Source organism: Glycine soja, chromosome 5 (assembly GCF_004193775.1).
Source record: "Glycine soja cultivar W05 chromosome 5, ASM419377v2, whole genome shotgun sequence".
In the NCBI taxonomy this organism is placed as follows: Eukaryota; Viridiplantae; Streptophyta; class Magnoliopsida; order Fabales; family Fabaceae; genus Glycine; species Glycine soja.
Window position 1 is genome coordinate 11630231 of NC_041006.1, and position 24414 is coordinate 11654644.

At 32.6% G+C, this 24414-nt stretch overlaps 3 protein-coding genes and 1 long non-coding RNA gene across 4 annotated transcripts; 1 reads left to right on the forward strand and 3 right to left on the reverse strand.

Annotated features, from left to right (window-relative positions):
- Window positions 1-1767: 1767 nt before the first annotated feature.
- On the reverse strand, window positions 1768-2202 carry LOC114411145 (vegetative cell wall protein gp1-like). Its single transcript, XM_028374902.1, has one exon. The coding sequence runs from the start codon at window positions 2200-2202 to the stop codon at window positions 1768-1770; it is 435 nt and encodes a 144-aa protein (XP_028230703.1).
- A 7835-nt stretch (window positions 2203-10037) lies between these two features.
- On the reverse strand, window positions 10038-11652 carry LOC114411146. The gene is made up of 4 exons (XM_028374903.1): window positions 11392-11652; window positions 10743-11021; window positions 10588-10657; window positions 10038-10471 (listed from the first exon to the last, which is right to left on the reverse strand). Exons 1-4 carry the CDS (start codon window positions 11650-11652, stop codon window positions 10038-10040), a joined length of 1044 nt encoding a protein of 347 aa, XP_028230704.1.
- Window positions 11653-17523: 5871 nt separating this feature from the next.
- LOC114412330 lies at window positions 17524-20851 on the reverse strand. The gene is made up of 3 exons (XR_003666679.1): window positions 20376-20851; window positions 20113-20201; window positions 17524-17755 (listed from the first exon to the last, which is right to left on the reverse strand). It is a non-coding gene; the product is annotated as an uncharacterized LOC114412330 (long non-coding RNA).
- LOC114412329 (xyloglucan endotransglucosylase/hydrolase 2-like) lies at window positions 19519-21116 on the forward strand. Its single transcript, XM_028376164.1, has 2 exons — window positions 19519-19885; window positions 20391-21116. The coding sequence occupies exons 1-2, from the start codon at window positions 19598-19600 to the stop codon at window positions 20514-20516; spliced, it is 414 nt and encodes a 137-aa protein (XP_028231965.1). The 5' UTR covers window positions 19519-19597; the 3' UTR covers window positions 20517-21116.
- Window positions 21117-24414: the final 3298 nt, after the last annotated feature.

Consider the following 24414-nt stretch of genomic DNA (forward strand, 5'->3'; position numbering starts at 1 on the left):
TTAGGAAGACCAACGTGTTCTCTACTTGTTTTTACACATCATTTCTCTCGCATGATTTTCTTTCTTTTTGCACAGATAGTTTATACACCTATTCATATTCATACTTACCTTTACACACTAGACACCTATTTGCTGAAATAGCTTACCAAATAACACAAGTTCCCCGAGCGTTCGATACTCGGCTCTTACCGTTTTATACTACTAGTGCGATCCAGTGCACTTGTCGAAAGCCGAACAGGTTATGCCGTTGTTTTGTCGTCGAGGTCGTCACTTTTTCTGACAAGGTGGAGGGGGTTCGCGTCCGGATCTGACGAAAACGACATCGTGGTCATCGGCGGAGGTCCCGGCGGCTACGTTAGCCATCGTCGGCTTTCAATTTTCTACTACAAACAATAATAATAATAATAATAATAATAATAATAATAATAATAATAATAATAATAATAATAATAATAATAATAATAATTTTTCGTTATTGATCATCTTTCTCCCTTTTAATTGATAATCTTTTGTTGATTAATAATGTTTCGCGCCTCTGTAGGTAGGAATTGAAGGACTACTGACTGAAAAATGTGCATCTCCTCTTTTGATTGACGCAACTCCTCCCTCAGGCGGTTAATCTCTGCAGCATCTTCAGCGCGACAGGAAGATCCTTGCAGATGCTGCATGAAGCTGTCACTTCCGCATTTGTAAATATGAGCAAGGTCTCCAGTACCATAAAGGCATCCCTTACACTTTGGTCTTGTAGCTGCAACCCAACACCGACTCGTAAGTCTTTGTTCTTCAGTAGGGTCTAAGGGAGTGAGTTAGGATTCACCAACACTTGATGCAACATCAGACCTAGCTTGAGATAGTCTAGCCTCAAATTCTTCTTGTAATTCATAAAAAATTATTATTCCAAAAATATAAAAAAAATTTAAAGAATAAAAAAAATGTGCAAGATAATGCTCTCACATGTGTCTGTCTAGATCTATCATCGACAAATTGACTAGTATCCTTTCGTAAATGAGTTTGTTGAAAGACCTCATCTACATATACAAATCGACCAAGCTCCTCTGACTATCAATAAACATTTAAAAATAAACATTAAGTGGTAAATTAAACAAGTATAAACAACTATGTATTATAATTTTAGTGTACATACCAAGTGAATGGCATGATCCTGCAAGCTGATAGAACCACCTATGTGCATACACCCACCCTTTTCAGATGCTCGATTTTTTTTTGCCTGTAAACACTTGGAGCGATACTCAGGTGCATTCCAATGTGATAACAAATCATTCCAAACATGATCTCCAATCCAATATGGCCTTTTATTTGGCTTTCGGGCATCCCTAAACATCTTAGAAAGTTTGTGAGAAGCTTTCGAGTTAAAATCTTTTTGTATTTCATTCTCTTCCTCGGTCTCCAGAACAATTTTCTCTAAAGTATAACAAAGTAACGAAATTGTACACAATTAGAAAAATATGAATTTTACAATTTTAGTTAAAATAAAAAAATAACATTAGCATCCATTTCAACCTTTGAACTAATTCATTAACAAAAGAATAATTTACCTTAAAACGCTGGAAAAAAAGTTTTTGATGTTCTTTTGGAATCGCTTCCCATGTAGGCCAAGGCTGACCAAATTGTTGCCTAATGGACAAAGTGACAGCCTTTGCCGCAACCTTATATGGATGAAACCTAAATATAAAAAATAATTAATGAAAACAATAAAATCCATCTTATGTATCATATATAATGATAGTTATATAAATTTTGTAATACTTATGCTCCATTAATTAATGTAACCATAAGACGATTATTAAGAGGGGGGTTTTCCATTGCCAAATTTACAGCATCTTCATCTATAGGCAAATTGCCCACAGGCAGAGATGGTGAAGGTGTGGATGTAGGTACTGGGGATGGTCCACGTGCATCAACGGAGGATGGAGATGGTGTGGATGCAGGTACCGGAGATGGTCCAGGTGCATTAACATGAGATGAAGATGGTCTAGCTTTAGTTGGAGGTGGAGATGGTGTAGGTGCAACATCGGGAGGCCTAACTGGGATAGACACAGAAGATGGAGATGGGGTAGATGATGTTAGACTATCTCGAGGTGGTAATAGTCTAACCACGTATCGCTTTTTCTTTGCAGTTGTCCTTTTTCCATTGGAGTCATGTGACGGGGGTCGAGGAGGGTCAACGCCACCTGCTGTCATATCTCTATATAGAAAAATAATACTATAACATAAATACTCTAATAACATATTGGGATGGTTGAAAATTAGATAACTAACAAACTTCCATATGAAAACAAAAGTAAAATACACTAACAAAGTTTTGAAGTATTAGAAGAAAGCAAACATGTCATTAATAACAAACATTATAACTGACTAACAAAGATCAACGTCTAATCCTCTTCAGAATTGTAAACTTCAAAGTCATCTTCTAATTCTCCTTCATTATCTTGTTCAATATTGTTTGAATCTCCATTCAAATTAGATGATTCTTCTTCATTTGTCAACAAATTAGTAGGGTTTACTTCTTCAACACCACCTCTTAAATCTTGCAATCCAGAAATACTTTCAACTTCAATGACTTCGTTGACATGTGACATTTCCTCAACTTGGTAAGGCACATTATCTTGTACATGATCGGATTCTATGTAACCCCTTGGCTTCGTTTTAATTGTTACACACCAACCACGTTTGTCCCTTCTTGTTGCTGGATATGGCACATAATATACTTGCCTTACATTATGTGCACTGATGAATAGGTCAAACAAATTATATCTTTTATCCATTCGAATTTCCATTGTGCCATATTTAGGATCTACCCTTGTTCCTCTACTCGTTGGATCAAACCAGTGACAATAAAATAATACTACTCGCTTAGGATAGGTTGTAGTATTATACTCTAGCTCATATATGTGTTGAATGACACCATAAAAATCATATGCAGCTCCTTCTGTAAGGCCCTTTACGTGAACCCCGTTGTTTATCATTTTTTTCCCTTCACTCCATGCTTGAGTATGGAATTTGTACCCATTGACAAAGTTTGTGTGCCATTCTTTAAATATGTAAAAATTGTTTGTATTATGGCATTTTGTGAGATTTTGAGATTTATGCTGTAGCTATATGTGCAAATCTAGACAAAAAAAACATACCTTTTGTTTGGTAGTTGGGTTTAATAGTTCACACTAATCTTTTTAGATGAGTGAAGAGAATAGAAGAGGCTTTAGGTACTCTGATGTTTCTATAACATGATCGTATAGGGTCTTTTTGTAATCTCACTTTTTTTTAAAAAAAGTTTAGTAATTTTAATACCTTTTTTATTGTTGAATATCTTAGAAGGAACCCTTTCTATTTCTTCCTTATATTTTTTGGTGTGAATTAACAACATCAAAATTAAGGTCTCAAATGGAATATTATTGGCCAGAAGAGCGACATTATTGTTTAGCTTGCCTTTTCTTAATATATATATATATATATATATATATATATATATATATATATATATATATATATATATTGAGAGAGAGAGCTTAGCATGATATCTCTTCAATAAAGCACATATCCATTCTTTTTTCCCTTTTAAGATTTCATATCATGTACTTGACTTAGAATATCTACTTGATAATTTGATCAAGTAAATCAATATTAGATTTGATTGATGGCTGAATTACCAATATACATGTGAAGCTGAATGCTAATACCTACAGTATGCTTAGCATAGACTCTGCAATTTATGCCACTGGAGCTATGCTATTGCTATAAAGTTTTTTAAGTCCTAATATTAATAATTTTCTTTAGATAAATACAACAATGGTTGTTTCCATGAATTTTTTAATATAACTTTCTCCATGTGACTGAAGTAGTTTTACACTTTTTTGCCTTACAGAGCATACTCCAGCACCATATAAATGCTGACTGGTTACAGCATTCTTATCCCTCTTGGGCTGAAAGATGTCAGAGTGCAAATAGCGCTGAATCAGTAGAGCTTGTAAAGGAGGTACAATGTGATTTTGACTACCAATTCATGACAACTAGCATATTTTTGCTCACAAAGATGATAATAGTATAAAAGAATAGAAAATGAAAATCTTAAAATTTGAGTTGGCAGAGTAGCTAAAGGATGTCTCAGATTTTTTTGCTTGTGTTATCTTGCTCCCTTTCTTTCATTAAGTGCTTTTGATGAAACGACATTCAAGCTCAGCTGATTGCCCAGTCCATAACCCATAATGGACTTAACAGAAATAGATCTAGAAATTTGGCATTAAAAGTTTTTGATCATAGCCAAAAAAAAGGTTTTGATGATTATTTGTTTTTGTTAACATTTTCAATTTGGAAGTATTTTGACCTCCCCTTACTGCCGCTATAAACCAAAATGAGGCATTTTTTATCAAATAAGGATCCACTGTGATTGGTTGTAGGTCCCACTAATTATATTTGATAAAAATTGTCTTTTTTACTCTAGCATGATTTATTCCTCTTCAGGAGAGGATCCAAATCCAAACTTAGTGAGCCGTCCTTCTGCTTCATTTCTGCTGAAAATAAAAAGTTTTTCATTTCTGCTAAATGGAACAACGATTGGCAAGCAAATGGTTCATCTTTCATGGGGCAGCAATCCAGCAAATAAGAGGGTAATCTCGTTCTCCCAAACATGCAGAGACAAACACTCTCCTTGCCACTTTATCAGGTGTACTCCCTCCACTCTTAATAAAGCAAAAATAAAACTAATACTACAATTAAAAAAAGTTAATTAACGTCATTTAATTTTATTAATATCATTTAAAAATAGAAAAAATATTTTTTCCAAAATTTTCCATCATTAAAACATTATATCAAGTATTTTAAAGATTGTTTAATTAAATAGGATCAAATTAGTTACTGTATTTATTTTCAATTTCCGGATTTTTGTTTTTATTTGTTTATCATTTTTAAAGTTTAATATAACATTAAGTACTCTTTTATCTATTATATCCTTATTTTTTACTTAATTTTTAATTAACTTATACATATGCATTTTATTGTGAGGTAGAAATGAGAAAGAATAAAATTGAAAACCTCATAACTATTTTATTAGGATCAAGAAAATTCATTGCAATTTATGATTTTAATCTTTATATTATTTTCAGGATACTGTATTGGAACTTGAGTTTCAAGGTGTCAAAATGAAATTCACCATGCTTCAGGTTTCTAGCCATTTATTTTGTTCATCACTTAATTGTAGTTGCTTCATTAAAGTATTGTTACTCCTTATGATTATCCTACATTACAACTTCCTTGCGTGTACTTTTTGTATTTATTTTATTCACACAGTTAACTTTGGTTTATTTCTTTTTCAATATAAATGTATTGGCTATATGGTGAAATCAAGTTTACAAGTGCAATTTAAACTTGATTTCAAAAAGGGTGCCAGTAGTCTAAAAGCTTATAAGGATTTAATATTGAAAAGAAAAAAAATTAGGGAAAGAAGTGAAAAATTGTGTGCACAAAACATGGGCCTTTTGTTTATTTTATATAGTTTTAGTAAATTTTCTTTTTTAAAGAAATTATCTATTTTCTTACGGGTTATGTGATGGAGATCTGGGTTCAATGAAAGTCTAAGGATCTAATGGCTCCTTTCCACTTGCTTTAAGAGTCTTGGCAGTCTGGAAACTACAGGCTTACATGATAGTGATACAATTATTTTCTTACATGATATGATTATTTTTTCAGTTGTCTATTTGCCATAAAGAATTTCTATTATTGACCTTTGTTCTTGTTTGAAACTTTTAATGTGAGAAAATTAAGTACTTGAAACTAATTTACACAATATTAGAACTTCAAAATAATTTTGTTCATCTGCTTTGAGCAGTGGTTGTTGTTCCTGATGGCCTGAAGGCATGGGAATTACTCAAGGGAAGACCACACAATGTTGATCTAATTCTGACAGAAGTGGATTTGCCATCCATATATATCTGGCTAATTGGCTATGCACTTCTCACATTAATTATGGAGCACGAGATTTGCAAAAACATCCCTGTTATAAGTATGATACCAAATACAAATGTTTGTGATTTTTTTAGTCTTAATTTGGTAAGGAAGTTTGCTTGTGATTTTTTTGTGTGTTGCAGTTTGTTTGAGAAGGTTGAGGTGGATAAGCCTGCGGCTAGTCGTTCCGAATCAGCTGAGATATATGTTTGGGGGCTTGGGTATAAGGCCCCTGCTAAGATTGATTCACGGCTTCTTGATGTGAAGCATCTCTTTCAGGGATCTGTGGAACCACAGCCTAAGGTAATAATTCAGTTTGTTTTCGGGGATGCTGGGTTAACATTTTTTATTTTGTTCGTTTTTGGTTCATTTGGTTTGGTTTTCTTGGGTGGTGATTGTTGTATTGGTGATGCAGGTGGTGGATGTACTTAGAGATACTAAGCAAAAAAGGCACCATGATGAGTAATTATAGTTGTCATTGAGAAAAATATTGAACATTGAAAGGGAATTAGTTTTTATAACTATTGTCGGTAACTCAATTAAGTTTTGAGAAGTTCATTTTCATAGAAAATAATTCTTTTTGGGCAAAAGTTATAATTTTCCAAGGAATAGTGATTTAATTCATTCATTATGGTGACTCATAAATCTAATTTACACACTGGCATGTTTTATACTTACATAGAAGGACACGACAATGCTTTAATCTAACAGGTTCAATTCTTGATTTTAAATACTACGGATAAACCAACTTTTATTGCCGCTTATTACTGTGGAGCCCTGTGATTTTAAATCTAATTACCGTGGAGCCATGCAAACTTTATTCAGTTTAAAAAATATTTAATAGAGTCATGATTGATTTTTAGGAGTATTCTGTAAAACCTTAATTACTTTGGCTCTGTTACTTTTAATCTCCCCCAAAATTCTCTCTTTCTTTTATTTGAACTCGGTAAGTTAGGCCCATATATGCAGTGATAAAGTCCTTTTTTTAGGCACTCTTATAGTCCTTTTTTTCTTTTATTTCTTCCTTCTATATTGTAATTAGATGCGATTTAGTTATTTGGATGTCACTACTAATGATTTTTATGCCTGATGGCTACTTTTATTTCTTTTATTTATCTTGACATTATTTCTTGCTTCTCGTTTAACTTTTTAATTTCTCTTATGTAACCTTTCTTTATTTCTCTCTGTCTCTCTCTTTGCTCGACCATATACATGTGCGATGAAAATTTAAAATTTTCAGAAAATATACTATCATATTAGTTAATTTTATAAAGGCTATCTGATTTTATTGTGATTTTAACTAAGTTTCTTATATGGGTATATTATGTTGTTAAATTTGAAAATTATATATATATATATATATATATATATATATATATATATTCTTGAGAAAAGGGTGAACAAGAAAGTGAAGGCAATGTTTGAGAAGGCTGAAGATGAGTACAATGATTTGATGTCCAAAAAAACATAATTGAGGTCATTTTCAAGAAGGTGATTGAAGAGCTAGATGAGAAGGAGACCCTAAATGTTACCTGGATCAAAGTGAATAAGTGAGTTATTATTATTATTATTATTATTTTCTTTAATGTAATTTGATTTGTTGAATTTATGCTTTTTGGATATGAGTGATAATATTTTACAGTATTGGATGATTTTAGGGATGATACCGGTAGGCTTTGAATGTGGTATGCTGGATACTGTCTTTCTATCCATTTTGGTTTGTTGGATTCGGTCTCTTTATATAATTATATTGTATTCTTGGAAATTTATCCAATTTTCCCGCTTTGTATCCAATTGAGCTTCATACTCAAGCATTTATCCGTTATTGATTTCTTATCTACTGACTATGATTTTATTTGATATTTCAGAATATTGAAAGGCTTTAGTTATTGATTTTGGTAAAGTCTCTAGTCAACCTGTGAATTTTTTATGAAGTTTTCAAATATATAGAGCCATGAGTTTTGTTTTTCAAGGAACAAGAGCAGATATTGAAAATGGGTTTTCAGGATTTATACCTGAGAGGCGAGCATTGGTACGTACTTTTTGTACACCTGCATTTGCATAAATGGATGTTAATATTTTAACTCCTTCATTTGGAAATTTTAGAGTCTATGTACACACTCTAAACAAATTATAGTGCTGATTATTTGACAAGAAGTTGTTTTTGCTTACAGTGGTAGTTCCTCAATGCAACAAGCATCATCTTCCGCTCCTGCCGAGGTATTGTCGACATTCTTGGCCTTATTTTTGACAAAACACTAGAACAATTTATCAGGGTAATCTTCACCAGGACTGGCATCATTAGAGGGTTGATGATGTGCTGATGTGCTCGGGGTAATCTTCACCAATCTTTCTCTTCAGGAGAGGGTAACAGTGATCCCCAGGGTGTGCAAATCATGGGCTAATGCAGTAACTGGACCTTACTGCTGGCTAATTTTATAATTACCTTAAAAAATGGACAAATGCATCATTAGAGAAGGTAAGCATCTTTTTTTAATTAAGTGAATTATTATATCTGTATGTTACAATATATATATATATATATATATATATATATATATATATATATATATATATATATATATATATATATATATATATATATATTCATGATATTTTTATATTATATATTTACTAATTACCTCTAATTTTTGTATGATTTTATTTTTCTTACAAGACCCCTTACAAGTCTCTAGATCCTAGACAGAAATTAAATATGATACAATATTTTGTGAATAATTAAGAAATTTGCCCAACAAAACTGACAAAAAAAAAGTTTAATTTAAAAGAAACAAGTTGCATAACATTATAAATTACTACTGGAAGTCACCTTAGCTCCTGGTGATGCAAAATGTGTAGCATTTGAAAAACAGTTGTGCCCCTGGTTCCATCTGTTATTACTTATTATAAGTATCTAGTGGCCTTGCAATAAAAATTTGAATTATTATATCTTTCCTTAGGCCTTGCAATAAAAAAATTCTTCCATTATAATTCACAAAGCATTAAGTAACCATTAAGGTGAAATAAATATAAATAATTAAAATACATGTACAGATTATAATTATAATTAATATATATAGGAGGATGCTAACATAGGCTCACATAAAAAAATAGAAGGTATAAGTTAATAGTCTACCTTCATACTTGAGCAAAATAACCATTTCTGAAATGTTACTTCCAGATTTCCCCTTCCTTTCAGGAAATAGTGACCTTCAAACATTAAAAGGTGCCGACTACCAAGGTCTATTTCCAATGTGACCGTGATTTTTTTTTTATAGCTATTAGCCTATTTCAGTATTTATTTCTATATATTTCAAGCTTCTTTCTTAGGCAACATGCGCTTAACATTGCTATATACACTACAAAAAAAAAAAAGTGGTTTTGCGACGACAATAATCCATCGGTAACACTAAAAATCCGTCATTAATTGGATGTTTCCGATGGATTAAAATGATCGTCGGAAATATTAACCGACGAATTTTTGTTTTCCGATACAATTTCCGTCGGAAAAGATCCGTGGAAAATTTCCAATGGCCACACTTCGTCGAAAATTTCAGACTGATATTTTCCGTCGGAAATTTCACAAGGATCCTTTCCGACTGAAATTTGCTTGCAAAATTCCCATGGCTTATTATAGACGGATTATTTGTCGCAAATTCCCCACGGATCATTTCCCATGGCATGTCCGTCGAAAATCTCCCATGGATCATTTCTGATGGACATGGTGGTCGCAAATTTTTCATGGACCATTTCCGACAGATTTTTTCGTCCAAATTTCCGTCGAAAAATGTTTTTTTATAAAATTTATTATTTGCAGTTTTTTATCATTAATAATTTAGAAATTATTTCATGCATTTATATTATTTACCATGAATATTTGAATTAGGCAAACTTATAAATTAGGAAATAGTGAACTTGATAAATCCAAAACATTGAGTAAAATAAGTCATTAAGTTAAATTAAAAATAAATGTAAGAAAAAAAAAACGCAATGTCGATGTCGATTGTCAATAGTAATTTTGTGATGCTAAGTCAATAGTCAAAATAGTCATCAGGAGAGTGTCTCTATTGGTCATCTGCCTACTGATCATCTGTCTGCTGGTCATCTGCCTGGTCCTGGTGATGGTCCTGATGTTGTTGGTGAGTTTGTTGTTGTTGATTAATAATGTTCCACACCTCTGGAGGTAGGAACTGAAGGACTACTGACTGAAAAACATGCATCTCCTCTTTTGATTGACGCAGCTCCTCCCTCAGGCGGTTAATCTCTGCAGCATCTTCAGCGTGACCAAAAGATCCTTGTGTATGTTGCATGAACCTGTCACTTCCGCATTTGTAAGTATGAGCAAGGTCTCCAATACCATAAAGGCGTCCCTTACACTTTGGTCTTGCCGCTGCAACCCAACACCGACTCCTAAGTCTTTGTTCTTCAGCAGGGTCTAAGGGAGTGAGTTGGGATTCACCAATACTTGATGCAGCATCAGACCTAGCTTGAGATAGTCTAGCCTCAAATTCTTCTTGTAATTCATAAAAAATTATTATTCCAAAAATAATAAAAATTTTAAAAAATAAAAAAATGTGCAAGATAATGCTCTCACATGTGTCTGTCTAGATCTATCATCGACAAATTGACCAGTATCCTTTCGTAAATGAGTTTGTTGAAAGACCTCATCTACATATACAAATCGACCAAGCTCCTCTGACTATTAATAAACATTTAAAAATAAACGTTAAGTGGTAAATTAAACAAGTATAAACAACTATGTATTATAATTTTAGTGTACATACCAAGCGAATGGCATGATCCTGCAAGCTGATAGAACGACCTGTGTGCATACACCCACCCTTTTCAGATGCTCGATTTTTTTTTGCCTGAGCACACTTGGAGCGATACTCAGGTGCATTCCAATGTGATAACAGATCATTCCAAACACGATCTCCAATCCAATATGGCCTTTTATTTTCATTTCGGGCATCCCTAAACATCTTAGAAAGTATGTGAGAAGTTTTCGAGTTAAAAGCTTTTTGTATTTCATTCTCTTCCTCGGGTCTCCAGACCAATTTTCTCTAAAGTATAACAAAGTAACGAAATTGTACACAATTAGAAAAATATGAATTTTATAATTTCAGTTAAAATAAAAAAATAACATTAGCATCCATTTCAACCTTTGAACTAATTCATTAACAAAAGAATAATTTACCTTAAAACGCTGGAAAAAAAAGTTCTTGATGTTCTTTTGGAATCGCTCCCCATATAGGCCAAGGCTGACTAAATTGTTGCCTAATGGACAAAGTGATAGCCTTTGCCGCAACCTTAGATGGATGAAACCTAAATATAAAAAATAATTAATGAAAAAAGTAAAATCCATCTTATGTATCATATATAATGATAGTTATATAAATTTTATAATACTTACGCTCCATTAATTAATGTAACCATAGGACGATTATTAAGAGCGGGGTCTTCCATTGCCAAATTTGCAGCATGTTCATCTATTGGAAAATTGCCCATAGGCGGAGATGAGGAAGGTGTGGATGTAGGTACTAGGGATGGTCCACGTGCATCAACGGAGGATGGAGATGGTGGGGATGCAGGTACCAGAGATGGTCCAGGTGCATTAACATGAGATGAAGATGGTCTAGCTTTACTTGGAGGTGGAGATGGTGTAGGTGCAACATCGGGAGGGCTAACTGGCATAGACACAGAAAACGGAGATGGGGTAGATGATGTTAGACTATCTTGAGGTGGTAATAGTCTAACCACGTATCATTTTTTCATCACTGTTGTCCCTTTCCCATTGGAGTCATGTGACGGGGGTCGAGGAGGGTCAACGCCACCTGTTGTCATATCTCTATATAGAAAAATAATATTATAACATAAATACTCTAATAAAATATTGGGATGGTTGAAAATTATATAACTAACGAACTTCCATATGACAACAAAAGTAAAATACACTAACAAAGTTTTGAAGTATTAGAAGAAAATAAACATGTCATTAATAACAAACCTTAAAACTGACTAACAAAGATCAACTTCTAATCCTCTTCAAAATTGTAAACTTCAAAGTCATCTTCTAATTCTCCTTCATTGTCTTGTTCAAAATTGTTTGAATTTCCATTCAAATTAGATGATTCTTCTTCATTTGTCAACAAATTAGTAGGGTTTACTTCTTCAACACCACCTCTTAAATCTTGCAATCCAGAAAACTTTCAACTTCAATGATTTCGTTGACATGTGACATTTCCTCAACTTGGTAAGGCACATTATCTTGTACATGATCAGATTCTATGTAACCCCTTGGCTTCGTTTTAATTGCTACACACCAACCTTGGCTTCTTGTTGCTACACACCAACCAACCATACTTGCCTTACATTATGTGCACTGATGAATAGGTCAAACAAATTATATCTTTTATCCATTCAAATTTCCACTGTGCCATATTTAGGATCTACCCTTGTTCCTCTACTTGTTGGATCAAACCAGTGACAATAAAATAATACTACTCACTTAGGATAGGTTGCAGTATTATACTCTAGCTCATATATATGTTGAATGACACCATAAAAATCATCTGCAGCTCATTTTGTAAGGCCCTTTACGTGAACCCCACTATTTATCGTTTTTTCCCTTCACTCCATGCTTGAGTATGGAATTTGTACCCATTGACAAAGTATGTGTGCCATTCTTTAACATAACTCATGTGACTATACAATAAATCCTTTAAGTGTTGGTTTCTCACATTTGTAGGCTCATTTGTAACCTAAGAATATAAAGAGTATGAACATGTATATTTTTTTCCAAAAAGTAGCAAAATAAAATATACAATAACATACTTACTTTTTGCTGAAACCAAGTAGAAAAATCCGCATGTAGATTATGAGTAGAGCCATTTGGTTGGGATTGCCAGAATGAACTGTCCAAATATAAAGTTGCATGAGTCAATTAGGGGGGGGGGGGGATAATGCGAACATAAAACCATAATTATTGAATCCCGAATGGCATACATTGTGAAACTTACTCGAGGTATGGTTTAACTTCAACACAGCTAATCAACACATGAACATGGCCTGAGTCTTTCTCATCATCAGTTAACCAATGAATTAACTCTTTCCCAAAAGGACGACCTTGCTAGTGAAACACTGATAACATCGGTGGACGCCTTTCAGCTTCAATTGCAATTTGATTCCTAACATTACACGATGACAACATAAAGTTATTGAAATAATGAGAACAAAAATAAGTCGTCTCACGATGTATGTAAGATGCGCAAATGGATCCTTCCACTCGGGCCTTATTTTTCATTGCTCGTTTAGAATCGCCCATGAATCTACAAATTTTAAAGAAAACCAAGTCATCATCATGAGCATTAAAAAATGAATTTTAAAGAAAATACAATTATCATTTTACTACCTTTCAAATGGATACATCCATCTGTATTGGACTGGTCCACCAAGTCGAGCTTCATATGCCAAATGAATAGACAGATGCTCCATTGAATCAAAAAATGCAGGGGGGAATATTCTCTCCAACTTGCACAAAATTAATGGAATATTTTGTTCCATTCTACTCAAGTCATCCTCCGTCAAAGTTGTAGAACACAAGTCTTTAAAGAAATGACTTATTTCAATAAGTGGATTTAAGACATGTGGTGGCAATGAGCTAAAAGCAATAGGAAGTAAACACTCCATGAACACATGACAATCATGACTTTTCATCCCATGCATGGTTCCTTATCAACATTGGCACATCTGGCTAAGTTAGAAGAATAACCATCTAGCATTTGTAGTTCTTTTATCCATTGACAGACTAACTTTGTTTGGTATGCAATTAGAGAATAATTTTCTTTTGGCTTTAATAAATTCCCGTTAGCCCCCGATTTCAACTCCAAGTCTTTACGCCTACAATAAATAGCTAAGTCCATCCTAGCCTTGTCATTGTCTTTGTCTTACCACTAACATTCATAACAGTGTTGAATATGTTGTCAAAGAAAATTTTCTCTATGTGCATAACATCAAGATTGTGTCGCAACAAATTATCTTTCCAATAAGGAAGATCCCAAAAGATACTTTTTTTTGTCCAATGGTGCCACTCCCCATATCCATGTATATTTGGTGGTGGTAGACCAGTTTCTGTGACTTTTGGCAAATCCCTAACCCTACGCCATACTTGTGTAGGTGTCAACATACGCGGTGGCTCATCCCTTTCTACTTCTCCTTTTTTGAAGGCATTTTTGTTCCTCCTAAATGCATGATCAGTAGGTAAGAACCTGAGATGACAGTCAAACCAAGAAGTTTTTCCCCTATTTGTCAATTGAAAGGACTTTGTGTCCTCCATGCAATACAGGCATGCTAGTCTACCATGTGTCCCCCAACCAGACAACATCCCATAAGCAGGAAAATCATCCATAGTCCACATCAAAGCTTCCCTCATCATGAAATTTTGTTTTCTTGAAACATCGTAAGTCATAATACCACTCCATAATTTTTTCAAGTCATCAATCAAAGGTTGTAAATAAACATCAATACCAATCGTTGGATTAAATGGACCTGGTATGACACAAGTCAAAAACATATAAGGTTTAGTCATACACATTTCTGGAGGAAGATTGTATGGGGTAACAATGATTGGCCAACAAGAATAAGGTGAAGAGGATGCTTGAATATATGGGTTAAATCCATCTGTGCATAAACCAAGTCGCACATTTCGTGGATCAATAGCAAAATCTGCATGTACCCGGTCAAAGTGCTTCCACGCTTCACCATCAGATGGATGATGTAACATGCTCAAAGATCTTCTATTATCATAGTGCCATGACATTTGCCTTGCAGTTTGTATTGATGCAAACAGTCTCTACAACCTTGGTGTTATAGGCAAATAAAACATCGCCTTTACTGGAACTGGTTTTTTGTTGCTTGTTCCAATAGTCTTGGCACGATACTTGGGCTTGTTACAAAATTTGCATTCAGTTAATGCTACATCATTGTCATAATACAAAATGCATCCATCCACACAACAATCAATCATCTTAGCCTCCAATCCCAACTTCGATACTAACCTCTTCGCATCATAAAAAGTTTTTGGTAAGCCATCTTTTATAGGTGTTGCATCCAAAAGCATTTTTGAAATAAATTCCAAGCACTGGTCAGGAACATTCCAATTGGACTTGCAAGCTAAAAGCCTCACGGATATCGATAATTTTGAGTCTGTTTCCCCTTCGTACAATGGTTCATTCGCCTCCACCAATTAATTGTAAAATCTTTGAGTATCTTCATTTGGAGGTTCTTCCATATTATTTGAGTTTGGAGCTTCAAATGTTTGAGGTTGTCTCAGAGCATCACACACCATGTCTTGCATTAACATAAATTGTTCATGTTGAGTCACATATTCTGCACTAGTAGAAGCATCTATGTAATTGTTGCCTTCATTTAAATCAACATGCGGCAAGTCTTCACCATGATCAGTCCAAATCCAATAATTAGGCTTGAATCCATTTTTATAAAGGTGAACATTCACAACCCTATCCTCCAAAATCCTAGTGCAATCGCATTTAACACAAGGACATCTGATCCCCCCATCATTCTCATAACAATCTTGTTGACTAACTTTTCTTACAAACTCTTAAAACCCCTTCGACAAAAGACTCTTTCAACCCGCTTCTATTACTATAGCATCTATCGTACATCCAACGACGATTCCAGAGAATATTGTTCATATTCTATATATTTAGTAAAAAAATTAGGAACCTTGATGTTTAGTCATGCATACTCTTAGAGTGATCTCTATTATATCTTAGTAGCAACAATTATGATCATACTTTAGGTGGGAATAAAATGGCATACATATAAAGTTTGAGTTTCTAAATGAACAAAGCATGAAATATAAATAACATAATCACAATCAGAAATGTACTTAACACATTCAGAATACAAAATTTCAAGCAACTAGAATAAAAAACCTCAACTAGCATACGTGTGAGTAATGAAGCGATCACCCAACACAATCTCAACTAACAAAAAATTGTACTAATAGTGCATAAAAGAAAACATGCGGCATGTCTTCACCATGATGAGTCCAAAGGACACTAATTAAATTTTGTTAGCAAAAGAAAACATGCTTTCTGTTTTGATTAGATAGAATATAGAAAGAAGTGAAGGACACTAATTAAATTCCCTCAACCATACATATTCACATTAAAATCAGCTCCCTTCTGAGGTGTTGTATACATTCTCACATTTATTAAAATAGTACTTTTCAAATAAGGCATCATCATTTTAATTATTTTTTGCAAGAAAAGGTTGGAGATTCTGCTAGCTGGTTGCCATAAATTGATTCCCACTGACCATCTCCTTATAAGTTATAACCAATAAATTTTCACTTTTATTCTAATAACTAGTTAGTGGTGGTTAATTAACATTAGAGGGATGGAAGACTACACTTCAATGATGATTTGCACTAATGAATAATAGTTTTTAAGCATCCAAATACTCCAACTCTTGAGTTTTGATCTAGTTTCTAAATGTCCTAATAATTATATTATAATTTGTAACACTTAGCAGTACATACTTGTGGTCCGCGGTAAATAGAAGTACTGAAAAATATTATTATGTTATTATTTTTCCAAGTACTATTATTATGTTACTATATACTAATAACATAATAATAAAATAGTAGTTTTATGTTACTAAAATAGTAGTTTTTATTATTATGTTATTAATTTTTAGAGTAAATTAATGAGGGTAAGCGGTAAATAGAAGTTTATTTGAGTAACTTAGATCATCTACTTTAATTAATATAAAGGAGTACTGAAAAAAATTTGTGTTGAACTTGAATTTAACTTGTTAACATACTTTTTTAAAACATAATAAGAGTGTGCCTATATATGTGTAAAATTAGTAGTAGATCCACAACTAAAAGGAAATTAAGGAAAGATTAACTCAAACATCCTATTTTTCTTATTTATTTAACTCAATTTGATAGTTTTGTAAAAATATATGATATCACTTCACTATTGATGACTCGGACAACCACGTCTTCATATTTAACGGTAGAAGCATACAAAGTTAATTTTTTATTTACTAAAATCAGATATTTCTAAAATTCAGGGTATCAAATACAACTTTTGTTTTTGAAAGAAATAAATTCAATTCTAGCTTGTAAAAAAGTAAATTCTGGAGCATTTTTTAAGGACTTATTATTATTATTATTATTACTAAGTTACCGACAATTCTATTAATTAATTAAATATGGACTTTTTTTTTGTTTGTCCTGAGGCATGACTTTTCTCAATTAGTCATAAATATGAGAAACACCATAATCATGTGAGACAAACAAGTGACAGAGAGTAAAATTATTTGTAATAAGATAGTTAATTTAAAGATTTTTTTTTGTTTTGTCCTGGTACAAGCATGACTTTTCTCAATTAGCCATAAATCTGAGAAGCACCATAATCATGTGAGTCAAACAAGTGACAAAGAGTAAAATTATTTGTAATAAGATAGTTAATTTAAATACTTTTTTTAGTTAAATTATTAGTTAATTTAAGGACTTTTTTTAGAGTAAAATTATTAGTTAATTTAAGGACTTTTATTTTTTGTTTTGTCCTGGTATAAGCATGGCTTTTCTCAATTAGCCATAAATTTGAGAAGCACCATAATCATGTGAGATAAACAAGTGACAGAGAATAAAATTATTTGTAATAAGATAGTGAAACAGGGCTTTTGAGAAAATTATGTGTTTGTGCATCTACACTCTCCTCTTCTTTCTTCTAGTGTTGTTCACTTTGAGAAGGCATTGTTCCTGAAATCAAATTAAGTTTAATCTATTAGAGACTGAAGAATAAAGCCAAGAGCCTAGGTAACAAAGCCTTAACAATTAAATGCGTATATAAATGTTATATTATTTCAACTTATAGAGAATTTTGATGTTGAGTCTTGTTTTGTATGAAAACATGATTATTTTCTACAGGTGGTTGAGGCAAGCACAAACGAATATAGAAAGAAAAAAGCTTATTTCTGCAAGTAGCTGAAAACGACCAATAATCAGAGCTCATGACAGAAAAGGTCCAAACTTTTCTAGCATTGTCGCTTTCAATTTCAGTATTGGGAGACAGTTATATATGCATCAACAATATAAGGATTAGTTTGTGCATTGGGCACTAAAAAAGATTGAATATAATTAAGAATCACTATATAAGCTTTGGTATAATAAGAATATTATATCTACTGTTCTGGACTCCTTTGAGGATTTGGCTTCGTGTTATAAATTAAGTTAACATGCTAATTTAATAATCGAAATTTAACAACCAGGCTTTAAAAGTTTATATCAAGAACCTCGATCTCATGCATATTCGATTATAGGTTTTTATTGGTGGGACTCAATCCCGCATAATTGGCTGGTGCCTACTAGGTATGGTTTGGAGTTTTGGGAGAACCAAACCAAAACCAAATCAAACCATTAGAACATCTTGGTTTTTAAAAACCAAACTGTATTTTTCTACAAAACCAGTTTGGTCTTTGAAGTTTACATGAAACAATTTGAAACTAGTTTCCAAAACCAGTTTGATTCCGAATCAATTTTATTGAACCATAAACCAGTTCTAAACCTCAAAACTGGTTTAGACACTGGTTTTAAATCTAATTCAAGATTCAAACCATATTTTTGAACCCAAAATCAGTTTTTTATTTTCAAAACTATTTTTTTCTCCAAAACTGCTATTTTTCTCAGCACAATATTCTAGATTTATTCGACTATTAGCAACTAAGCCTACCACCAAACATCAAGCAATGAAAGAATCGCTACAGCCTCAAATACTTTCTATTTCCGAAAAATTAAACAAAAGCATGTTTATAAATCTGGCACAGAATGCTTCCAAATATCAAATACAACAGCCAAAACGTTTAAACAAGAACACAACCTCATCCAACAGAGAAATCTCTGAGAAAGAAGTACAATACAATATTCTAAGCAAATCAACAAGGAAAAGAAAGAGGAAAAAACAGAAGAATCGTCACAATGCTTGGGAGATCAATTCCACACATACAAACTAGATCACACTCTGATTTAATTCATTGGCTTAGCACACCAGTTGATCTATAGTTTTGGTATTTTTATCGAACAATTAGCATCATAGATCAGGAAAGAAAAGAACATACAATCCACAGAGTCAGCCCTACATTTATCTATGCACATTGCTTAAAATTTTAAGCAAAAATCAAAAAATTTTGCAAGTGTGGAGCAGTCATTGAAAAATCAACTCATCAAACATAATTAATTTATAATCTAATGATTAAAAGAAACTCGTAATCTGTGACTTGTGACTCAGGACAAAGATACTACTACTGCATAAGTGAATAGCATCCTGTGCATAAACCCAAAAAACATCACGAAATCCATTAACCAATGCCCAAACAAAAAAGGTTCCAACTTTCAAAACTTGCTAAGTTGGCACCAGCTTTTGGTCCCACCAGCCCAAGTTATTGCTCCTTCACGCGTCCAACCATAGTCCCATACCCAAATCCCATTTTCCATTTCTCTCTTTTTTACACACACACACACATATATACCCCTCTTTTGAACACATTCCCTCACATCATCACAAGAAGCACAATTTCTCTTTCTCTCTTTTTTTGTGTGTCCAAAATGGCTCCTAGTTCTACTCACAACAATGGGTTCTATGTGCTTATGCTAGTTGGGATAGTGGTTAGCGCTATGGTTGCTATTTGTGCTGCTAGCTTCTACCAAGACTTTGATCCAACATGGGTTGGTGACCGTGCTAAGATATTCAATGGTGGCCAGCTTCTATCACTTTCCCTAGACAAAGTCTCCGGCTCTGGCTTCAAATCAAAGAAAGAATACCTATTTGGGAAGATTGATATGCAGCTCAAGCTCATTGCCGGCAACTCTGCTGGCACAGTCACTGCTTACTACGTATGTTCATTAATATTTACAATAATTATATATGTTTGTACATTATTTTCATCACTACAATATATAATCTATGCCACAAACAAATATTTCAAACACAAAACTTAATACAGGTTTCTTAGCTACTTGTAGTATCAAAACTGCAGTTTCATCTAGATAAGTTCACACAGGTTCATAATGCCATAAGTTCAAAACCAGAGATACAAAAGGAAGAGACCAAATTCATTTACCTCTTCAACTTTCAAATGACCGTTGTTGTGAGGGAATACAAAGGCAAAGGACAAAGAGAATGGGACCATGAACCCTAGGATGTGTTGTTCTGAAAACCCAAATTAGAAAAAAGAAAACAAACATACACGAGTGAGCATAATTGAAAAAATAATAAAAAATACACAGCACCACTCTAGCCATTACAGAAGACATCAACATAGCAACAACAAGGGACCATATTTATGAGGCAAACAGAAGCCCCAATCAATTAAAGCATTCTTACATGTATTATTGGCAGGTGCGACAATCCCTTGTGGAGGGCGTAGAGACCCAGAATCGATGCCGCTGTAGCCCCAGTGAAGAAAGACAGCGGGGGCGACATTCCTTGTGTGGGCTCACTGTGGTGGGGCGGCAACGTCGGTGACAGAATGGGAGCTAGCGATGGCACCGTGGGAGGAAGAAATGATTTGTGGGTAAGTGAGTGAGAGGCAATTAGGGTTGGGGTCTTTATGTTTGGGAAAATTTTTAAATTCCGACGGATGCATATTCCATTCAAATAATCTGCCAGAAAGGTATCAAATTTTCGACGAATAGATCTCCGTGGGTAACCATCTGTGGGTAAGTTATACTTTCGACGGAATGAATTCCGTGGAAAAAATTATGTTCAAAATTCAAATATTTCTGACGGAATTAATTCCGTGAGAAATATTCCGTGGGAAAAACGCTTTTTTTTTTGTAGTGATAAGAAATGCTTTTTCCAAGTTCCACCATCGTAGGTGTTGCATTCATAGCTCGTGTAGCTCAGTATTATAGCCACCAATATTCATATACTGTTATTAACATGCCGATGCTGTCGTTGGATTGGATGATGTACGTGATGTGCTGGCTTTTAGTCCAACAAGTGATATTGATCCCACACCCATATACTTGAGTCAACATTCAATGGATAGGTAACTCTAGTAGCAGCTTCTTGTTATTTAATTAAATTTATAGATGTAATGTACAATTTTCATTTTTCTTTTCACAATTGTAGTCACATGGTTAGAACTTAGAATGTTGTGTATATTATTCAAACTTCTATTAGAAGTATTAATTAAATGGCATAAAAATTAGTAGTGGCAGGCTCGCGTAAGTAAATTAGTTTTTTGTTTGGCTTGCATAAGTAAAGTACTAAAGTAGGGAAGTATTAGATGAAGAAATATATTATTAATTTTGATAACTTATAGTTAAATATTTTAGATTAAATTTAATTACAAGTAATAATCAATAGTTAATTGTTAAATTTAATGAATTTATGTTTTTAATAAAAATAAAATAAAATCACTAACTATGAATAACTTATAGAATATAATTAATGATTGCACCTTTAGTGATAATGTTTTTTAAAATTAAATTAATGAAATGTTGTTTGCATTAACAATTTAATGTTTTTTAACTGTATGGCCATAAGTAAAAGTATATATAATTAAAAACATTATATTTTATTGCCCACTTATAGTTATCTCTTTTGTCTATATGCCACTGTTTTTGTTTGTTTCTTTTAGTTTTATATTAATATTAATTATTTGTTTTTAGTAGTGAGATTTAAACTCACTACTTTCTCACTATCTCTTCTCTTTATTAATCTAACCAAGAGAAACACTAGCTCAACGAACTCATTGTAGTATCTATCTTATTTTTCATTTCAATGGAGGAAGTTCAATTTTTTTAATATTCTTTTTTATTTTTTTTAAATACATTCTAAAACGGTTCTATGAGAAAACTGTCTTAAAATGTTAGAGAAAACCGTTTTAAAATCCTCAATATTTATATATTTTTTTATAAAAAATAAATACATTCTAAGACGATTCTTCAGAGAACCGTCTTAGAATGTCTACATTTTAAGACAGTCTTTTTGAAAAACCGTCTTAACATCCTAACTTTATTTTATTTTTTTAAAAAAATATATATATTGTAAGATGGTTTTTCAAAAACCGTCGTAGAAAGTCAAAACTTTATACGACATTGGCTACAAAGACGGTTCAAAACCGTCATTACAAGTGCCTTAGAATCGATGTAGAATCCTCTTTTTGTAGTAGTGTGAGTACTATATCAAAAGAAAATTCATGCATTATAAATATTTACAACAATAATCAAAACTTTTAGGTGGAGTAAATGGATCTAACGAAGTTTATTACACTTAAATTCAAAAAACAATTACACCCGTCATCACATACCAAAAAGTTTAGCAAACAATTGGCTTTTAACATCATCCACTTTCCCTCTTAATTTTAGGGAGTCCACTGAAATGATTCTTTACCTTTTTTTTTCTTTTCGGAAGATCAGCAGGCACCTATAAAATCACCAATACTTTGTTTCCAAATAGGTCCATTGGGTCCTTTCTAGTTCATTTTTAATCCAAAGTCTTTGTCTCCTCTATGACTTGTACTTCCAAAAGGTTTCAATGCTTGATTGTGTACCCATTAGATGTCAACAACAATTATATGGAACTAATTTTTCCTCAAATCACGATGCTGAGCTATAATCCTCTTTCAGTTGCTCCCTTACGTCTACATCATTATGTCAAACGTGGATAACACCCAAGTTCCATACTCAGTATCGAAAAAATGTCCATGGCCCATGATCATATCAAAGCTTAAAGCATCAACTGTATACATAGCATGCATATGGCTCAAAGTTATTTGGTTCTTATGATGGATTTGGGATAATATCTCATGTGGGAATGCAATTCCAAACTGACTTCTACATTTCTTTCTAAGCTGGTTCCAGAAAAACTGAATATTATAATTATAAATAAACTTAAATATACCTTGATATCATAATATGATATTATGACCTATTGCTCAAAATAATTATATATACTACTAATGTCTAATTATTTGACTTGTTTCAATTGATACAAATTTTGTATAATGAAAATTGAATTACTAACAAAAGTTGAGTCTAGTAGGAAAAGATTAGTTTTTCAAAACATAACGAATTAAGATTTGAATTCTTATTAAAAGACATATTTATTATATTTAGTCTTTGATCATATCTTAATTAGATTTACTTTCAAGAATACTTACATAAAACTAAAAAAAAAATATTAATATAGATAATATTGGGATTCTATGTTAACACTAATATAAGGTCTAATACATATTATATATTGTTAATATTTATGCTAATAAATTTGTTTTTATTGAAGAAATTAAAACACTGAGAATTAGTCTTGATAATATATTTTTTTATTGGTAAATGTTAATAATTAGTATGTTATGTTAGAGGAAGGATTCGAACTCATAACCTTCTAATTACTCCAATCTTATGTTCCTCTTCCAACTACCAAACCACCTTATAACTCCCTAGTCTTGATAATACTTAATTGAGGAGTTTTTAGAGGATACATGGTAGCAAACTAAAAGTAGGGGTTTCGTTCCAGCGCCCAAAAATAATATTTCAAAGCTTTAGTATGTTCTCTATTAAATGTGTTGATAAAGCCTATATTATAAAGTATATAACTTCTATCATAGGAATCAATTTCTAGTTGTATAGTCTCATGATAATTCTATAAACCTTTTGCATAATTAAGTTGCTGATTTTTTTTACTCAGTTTATACATAACTAATTTGTATAAAAAATTTCATATAACTTCTCTAAAATATGAGAAAATTTTTATAAATTAATTCATGTAAAAATTAATTTAAACTAATAGAGAAACTTATTTTATTTTTCTTCTTCTTAAAAATACTTAGATAAGTCTATCCAAACTGATGAGGTTAAACTCTATAAGTTATATGACTTGTAAGCTATGACTATGAGAGCTCTTTAAAACTCTAGTATTTCATCATTAAACAATTATAACTTTAATTGAAAAATAAGATAACAAATGATTCTTTTTACTATTATTCAGTTGTTTTTGCTACATGCATACAAACTTAAGGACCCACCATTAAGAAAATATTTGTTTGAAACATAACTAGGCAGTATCTTCAAATGTTACTAAGTACATAACAATTTCGTACAAACAAATTTCTCACAAATTGTTGCTATGTGTGGCACCAATCCTAAGAAAAAAATGATTAGCATACAAAGCGGAAGTATAGAATAAAGAGAAGAAAGAGAGTAGAAGAAAACCTTTCCTATCAAATGTACAGATTAGTTTTATTGTTTTTTCTATTGAATATTTTTTCATACGAAATTGTACCATTCATCTTCAATCATGAACCGGTACAGACCATTCTGCAATGTATCTTTCAACAATAGATGCTTTCGGACGATGTAGATTCTTTGTATACCCTTTTAATATCTTCATGTATCGCTCAACTAGGTACATCCAC